We start from the raw sequence: 7,419 nt of genomic DNA on the forward strand, positions 1-7,419 counted from the left end.
CTAGCATTTTCTTGGGCCTCATACTCATAACCATGTTAAACAATTTATTTATTTTTTATTAGAAATGTGCCAATAGAAATCTTACAATAAAAGGCATAATTTTGGTCCTCGTCCCTTGTGTTTAACCTGATAGAAATTCATGTACTTCCTCAAATAACTTCTAAAAGTAATTTTTCTGTCTTTCTATAATGTCTTGTACTCTTGTTCCATAACAAAAACAGAGATTTTATTGTCTTCATCCTTAATGCACTTCTTTTTTATCCAAGTCTCTTGACTTTTTCTCTTTAATTTTAGCAAGCCTGTAGAGTAACTCTTGCTCCACTTTTGATACCTAAGGCTTGGCATAATCGAATAAAAGCTTTTAGTTCTTGCTTCAGTTCCTTTTTGGTACTTTTCTTAACTATCACACATTTTCTAGTTTTCAGCATTCTAACACGAGAATCATGCTTAAAAACAATTCATTTTAATCTTAACTTTATCTTATACGCTTACATTCCATCATCACCAAGATGTTTTATCCTCAGGTCCCCAAGCTCTTGATTCTTCGAGTGTCTTTTAGCTATTTTGTACATAATCTTAAAATGATAATTATTTTAAAGTTGAGGAATAGTAATTTGTTGTTATAATAGTCATATTTTGGATTTGGACTTGGAAGTACTGCCGGCAGACTAGAATACAAACATTTGTGGTAGGACTCAGGAAATAGGAGCAGTGTGAACTCAAAACTTGAGATGTTATTCTATCCACAAAGCTCTCATTAGTTCATGATTGATCAACCACCAAATTTCGATAGTGACGACAAAGAGATTTAGTTGCCCCAGGAATTTTTGAAGGTTTTACACCATATTTTAGAAAAAATATATAGAAAGTGTCTAATGCTGAATAGGCATCCTACCTACTACCCCAAGCTTAGGCATTAAAGGATACAAACCTTAGTTGTAGGCTAGAGCATTTGCACAGTTTATTCTCATGGTGTTGGGTCCATGACTTGTATTTGGTCCAACTTTCAGATCCAATTTCCAAATCAATCTTTTTTCCCATCATGTGGTACATGTATGATAAATTAATAGTGCAACTCATTTCAAAATTGCCAATGCACTGCTTCTCTTCACCCCATTCAATTAATCTACCATGCTTTAATTCCCATACATGTACTATTCACAGCACTGCCATCCATTGTCATAATGTTTTACTAATTCAAAGATGAACCAAATGTGGGTAATATTAGGCAACGTATCTTGAAAGTGGTAGCTTCCCATTGTTTGTTGAAAAACATATCCATTTTTGTTTTAATAAAAATTACTCGAGGGCTTCCGTTTAACGTTACTTCATACAATATTTCAAAAATAATGAGTCAGCTTTTAGGAGCCAAAAATGGTAAACATAGTCAAAGTCGATTAGCCATAAATGAGAAATTAAAAAAAAATTATTTGTAATTTTTTCATCCTTTTCGAAGATCTTACCAAGCCTTAAAAAAACAACTATCCCTAACTTCAATGCTGCTATTATAGAGACTAAAAAACTACTAACAAATTGTGAAAGCTAATCTCAGAACCATTCATTCACGCCACTCCACACAAGTTGAAGAATGAAAGTGGTGGCCACCCTGGACACAATATGTATGGTGGAGCAGAAAAATATGTAGTGCGGTGCCCATGTTACAGAATCTCATCACATTTCTCAACCCCACACAAAAATTTGTATCCCAATATACAGTCATAAACAGAACATGGCAAAAGAATCATTCTTCACAATAGATAAATCAAGATTCGAATTTTTATTAGAAAAAATATATTGTTTGTTGTGGATTATTATCTCTTAAAAGTTATACATATAAGAAAGACAATCAAACAATTTAATTGAAATTATTTTTATATTTTTCATAGAACAAAAACAAAACCTTATGTTTATGATGGAAGGATTCCATTCTCAACTCCTTCACCTCCACTTTGCCAACCAACTTCAAGCAATTGCCCATTTTGTTTTGTGACTTTGCGAATTGCGATGATGGAAAGTAAGAGCTAGGTGGCTAATATGATATTACCTATATATAGAGAGAGAGAGATAGGAAATGAAAAACACTGCTTAAATTAAATGAGAAAATCGGAAAGGTCAAACCTAAGTAGTGCCACTTAGGATTTCGTAGGATTAAAGGAAAAGTATAAAAATATTATTACCTTTAGATATCAATTAATGATTTTTGATGCATGAAATATCAGTTATTAAATTACGTTACTTATTTTACTTTACTATAATTTAAAGATTTTTTTCAATTCAAACATTATTGTCTTATGATAAAAAAGATACTTGTTGTTTAAGAAAAAAATATCAAATTTAAATGAATAACTTATTGATCCGAATTGAATCAAATTATTTATGAATGAGTTGAATTTTTTAAAAAAATGTAAAAATCAAACTTAATCAAATTGATTAAATTTAATTAGATTAAATCATAAATTTAATCAAAACTAGTCCAAACATCTCAAATAAAAAGGGTTTTTAGTTTGTGTTAATTGAAAGATATGAATCATAACATGTATTTCTAATGGGATTTATTCTTTATTAAGAGCTAAAGCTTTTGTTTGAATAATTTTTTTTAATAAATATTTATAAAAAATATAAATATAAACTGAATCAATTTTTATAAGTTAAAATTAACTTATACGTTAATTAAAAAGTCTTTAGAAAAAATAAATGAAAGAAATTTTATAAATTAACTTGATTTATTTTCTTTTAAAAAAATAATCTTTCGTACATATATATTCAAAAAATATTTTTCATAACACTACATTTTACATTATGAAGGCCATTTGAATCATGCCTTTTTTGATAAATTTTGAGATATTTTAATTTAATAAAAAGTAAATAATTTGAAATTTGCACTTTTTTACTTTATACATCATCTCTCTAAAATCGTGAAAAAATAATACATGAACGATATTTCATGACGTGTCACCCTTAGATGCACTATTTTTTTGTAATATTCTAGGCGTTAACATTCCAACACGAAAGGTAAGGGGGTTTAATATGGCTTTGATTGCGAAATGATGTCCCTACCCTTTACACTTTAAAGGGTCGTGATAAGTTGGGAAGGGGCTTTTAAGTCTTTTCGCGATTGGTGCCAGCGTAGAGAGAGAAAGCATGATTGTTCAGCTCCAAGACTCGCTCTTTTTGCAGTGATCAAATCCTCATCTTCTTTCTCAATCCTCAACCAGTAACCTTTCAATTTCTCTCTCTTCTGCTCTCACTCTCTCACTTGGGGTACGTATGTTGTGTTCTTCATTCTCCAATTGCACGTTTTCTTTCATTTCTCAATTCAATTTCTCTCATTTCCCTCTTCCTTTTAATCTGTGAGGAAAAGGGAATTGTGGTTTCTCTTTATTTCAGTTCAATTTTTCTTCTTAGTGTAAAAAAATTACCTTTATTATTATGTGGAGATTGATTCCTGTAATTTGTTGAAGGGTTGAAGATGAGAATTTGTGGAGCAGGTATGGGTTGATATTGGATTTCCTTTAATTTATTTGGTGGACTTATTTCCTTCATGTTTATGCACCCAATTCTATTAACAATTCTGGGTCATGTGAGTTTGGTTTTATTTTTATGTTATTCTGTCGCAATTCCCAATTTATGAATAGCATCGGGTGCACACTGGGCCAGCTGTTTGCATGAGAAAATATAAATTTATTTATTGGCACAATCTTTGACCCAATACGGATATCCATTTGTTGGAAATTCTATGAAATTGGAATCTTATACTATACTAATTGTCTTCTTTTTCTTCCCCCAAGTGAGTGCTAATAATTAAACCATAAATCACTTCTATATTTCATAACAAGGACTTGTTTTTCTCTATTTCTGTCTGATTGCATACATGCATGAAAGAAAGAGTATCAGCTAATTGTTTTATTTGAAGAAAAAATAGTGGCGTGCTTAAGTGTTAAATTAGTGTTCAATAGTAGGCACAGTTGTATGAGAGTCTGCAGCTTGTAAAGTTGTAGTCCATGTTTGGGGGAGAAAATACATATACTATAAGAAAAAATATCCAAAAGTTAGAGGGAGAAATATATGTGATTAAGACTAGAACATAAAGTGATGTGATGGGATGGGAGTTTAAGTTATTTTGAAACCTAATCATCTTTATAAAATTTAGGACGTGTTTGGTTTCAGAAAATATGTATTCAATTTTTATTTTTATAAATAAATATAAAAATCTTATCTTGCATTTACTTTGTTTACTATTTTCCATGTTCTACAAATTATTTTGGTTGGTCCTAGCACAAATCCTTGACAATAGGGAACAAAGTAAGCATAAGATGATATTTTTGTAATTATATGTGAGAATTCAAAATGAAAACAGAGAATAATTATTTTATTAGTTCAGATGATCCTTGATTCATGTAAATTTTTTATCATTACCAATATACAAGTGCCATGTGGTATAGTAATAAAATGTAGCACCATATGGATGAGTGATTCAAAATTAATTTTTAAACTTCCTATTATCTGTTCAAATTTGTAACTTCAGCTGTCTTGGCATCCTGATTTGGTGGCTCTTTTGTTTTTTTCATATATACAAGAGCATTTTGAAGTTGATTATTTCATCTAGAAAAGGACTCTCATGTTACTCAAATGCTTAGCAGCAATCAGCAGCAGCTACACCACCACGTCCAATTCGCTTTTAGTGTTTGCTTCCTCTTCCCTCTCCAGTCCTGCCAAAACCAAGTTCCTGCCCTCACTTTCTAGATTTTCTGTCAAGCGTCTCTGCTTCCTTTCCCAAACTCGTCCGCACATTTCCGTGAACAAGCCCTCCATGAACCTGTTGAACAGACTCGGGTTTGGCAGCGCAAGAGCACCAGAGAACATGGATTCATCCATTCCTCAGGGTCCAGATGATGACATACCAGCACCAGGCCAGCAGTTTGCCGAGTTTGGTGCTGGCTGCTTTTGGGGTGTTGAGTTGGCCTTCCAGAGGGTGCCTGGTGTGACCAAGACAGAGGTTGGTTACACCCAGGGGCTTGTGCATAATCCAACCTATGAGGATGTGTGTACAGGGACCACAAACCACTCAGAGGTTGTAAGGGTTCAATATGATCCAAAAATTTGTAGCTATGAGACTCTGCTTGACGTGTTCTGGGCTAGACATGATCCCACCACTCTGAATAGACAGGTATATATGAAGTTTTTTGTTTGTGTTATTCACCGTATCATGTAAAAATGAGGTAGTCTGGTTTCTAATTGATATTTCTAGACTTTGCTGATCTGAATAATAGGTCTAGATTTTGTGTATTGTCAGCATAAATGATTTTTGTTACTTTTGGGGTTTCTGTACAATTGTTTAATGATGCACTACTTCTAGAGTTAAACATTTTGCCCACACTTTTTTGATTCCATGATTCATTTCTCTATAGTAAATTAGTAATATTGGTTTTCTCTATGTAGCCAGTATTTAACAGATACATTTATGGTTTGATATCTAGTCATGTCTGTTTTGTAAATTCTGTTTTAATATGATATTGTGTTGAATTTTGGGTTGCATCAAATTGCAGGGGTCTCTTGGTAATAGTTGTTTAGGCTGTTTTTACCCTTCTGTTTGCACTTGGTGGGATGTTTATAGGGGTGTAATGTAATAGATGGTTTGGATAAATTAAGTTGGATTAAAATGGATGGTTAAAAAAATAAACCATTAGTTCATTTATGATGTGGTAGAATTTTATTAAAAAAAATCCAAACCATCCATGACTTTATATGATAAAGAAAAATCCCAACCCATGCATTAATTATGTTTCATGTGTAAGATATCCAATCCATCCATTTATTTTATTTTTCCTCTTGTCAACAAAAATCCTCTCTTTAAAACATCTCTTCTTATGAGCACTGTTTTCAAAAGAACCTGCAATGAGCCCGAGCTCCTATGATTATCATTGATCCAATATCTTAACATTTGATGGATTGTCTCCTTTCTTTGTACATTCTGTAACTCCATTTATCAGTTGCATTTAGGAGTTCATTGCAATGATGGTTTTACTTTAATTTCAGTGTGGTAATGTACTAGTTCCAACTTCTTATGTTGGACTTCAATTATGTATGGCTCTCCAGAATGGCTTGTGAGCATCCAAAAATAAGTTTTCATATGGAGTAATCTATTTCAGTATTTCCTTTGCTACATTTTTTTCTTGTCCGTTTGTTTCTTTTGTTCTCCCCTTTCAATATGCATACTTAATACATGGATATCTATCTCTCTATATATGGATACAAAGTTTTCGTGTTCTTGATTCCCAAGCGTAGTGCTTCTTTCCCAATGCTGCCTATCAGTACTACTAGTAGGTTAGGGTTTTTTCTTGAATTCACTCTTCCATCCAAATCCATGCACACACGAACTTTAGAAAATATGGTGACTAGTTATGATATGCAGCAGCACATACATGGATTGTACATTCTACCGCTTAAGCGCTTAGTTGCTGTTTGATCTTGTTGTGTGGCAGGGGAATGATGTGGGAACACAGTACAGATCTGGAATATACTACTACACACCGGAACAAGAGAAGGCGGCCAAGGAGTCATTGGAGCAACAGCAGAAGCAGTTGAACAGGAAGATTGTTACTGAGATCCTTCCTGCCAAGAAGTTCTACAGGGCAGAGGAGTACCATCAGCAGTACCTTGAGAAAGGTGGCCGATCTGGTTTCAAGCAATCTGCTTCTAAAGGCTGCAATGATCCAATTCGGTGCTATGGTTAACTGCCATAAATGAATTGCCATCAAAGATCAATGCAACCGGTTCTTCAGATATTGAAAGTCCATAGTTTTGTTTGTATTTGTTAATATATCAACAAAGCTTGTGCACACTGTATTTGAGGTTGAAGATGGACATAGCCATAAATTCAGTTGTAGAGTTGTATATTGTCTTTTATATATAATATGGCTTTGCTTTAAAATATTATCTCCACGACCTTTAGTTAGTGTTCCGTTGGTGAGAAATATAAGGGGGAAGGGAAGATAAGTATTATTATAATTTTTTCTTTGTTTGATCCAAAATTTTGGAGAAGGTAGTTAAAATTGTTCACTCAAAATTAGAGAGATTTGAAGGACTGGACAACTTTTACATTAGTTAGACTAAATTATCTCTTAACTTAATTTTATTTGACCATTTTAAATAATTTTCTCCCCATTCTTATGAACTATATAGCAGGTGTCTTTCTTTTCTGCTATAATCTCTTCTGTCAGTTCCTTTCAAAATCTTTTCTTTTGAAAGAAACTGATAGCATTGTCTATTTCATTACGTTCCCTTGTATAAATTTATTTCTTGATTAGTAACACGACATTTTTTATTTTTGAAGTGGGGTTGGGGGGTTATCAACTGAACGTATCCTTTCAGTTAGAGATTAATTTCTTCAAGTTATAGAAATTACTAATGTATACTTTG

At 32.7% G+C, this 7,419-nt stretch overlaps 1 protein-coding gene across 7 annotated transcripts; it reads left to right on the plus strand.

Annotated features, from left to right (window-relative positions):
* Nucleotides 1–3,103: 3,103 nt before the first annotated feature.
* On the plus strand, nt 3,104–6,936 carry LOC114384837 (peptide methionine sulfoxide reductase-like). Of its 7 annotated transcripts, none has more exons than XM_028344638.1 (4): nt 3,104–3,261; nt 3,462–3,488; nt 4,638–5,167; nt 6,483–6,936. In XM_028344638.1, exons 2-4 carry the CDS (start codon nt 3,470–3,472, stop codon nt 6,732–6,734), a joined length of 801 nt encoding a protein of 266 aa, XP_028200439.1. In that variant the 5' UTR covers nt 3,104–3,261; nt 3,462–3,469; the 3' UTR covers nt 6,735–6,936. The 7 variants fall into 7 exon arrangements, with proteins under 7 accessions (XP_028200439.1, XP_028200440.1, XP_028200441.1 ...); XM_028344639.1 differs by having other exon boundaries at nt 3,105–3,261; nt 4,641–5,167; nt 6,483–6,894; XM_028344636.1 differs by having other exon boundaries at nt 3,112–3,261; nt 4,578–5,167.
* The last annotated feature ends 483 nt before the right edge of the window (nt 6,937–7,419 follow it).

The sequence above is a fragment of the Glycine soja genome, chromosome 14 (assembly GCF_004193775.1).
Source record: "Glycine soja cultivar W05 chromosome 14, ASM419377v2, whole genome shotgun sequence".
Classification (NCBI taxonomy): Eukaryota; Viridiplantae; Streptophyta; class Magnoliopsida; order Fabales; family Fabaceae; genus Glycine; species Glycine soja.

Bases quoted from the DNA above. Each gene is read 5' to 3' on its own strand.
- LOC114384837 (XM_028344638.1), top strand. The intron at 5,168-6,482 runs GTATATATGAAG...GTTGTGTGGCAG, and splicing joins CCACCACTCTGAATAGACAG to GGGAATGATGTGGGAACACA.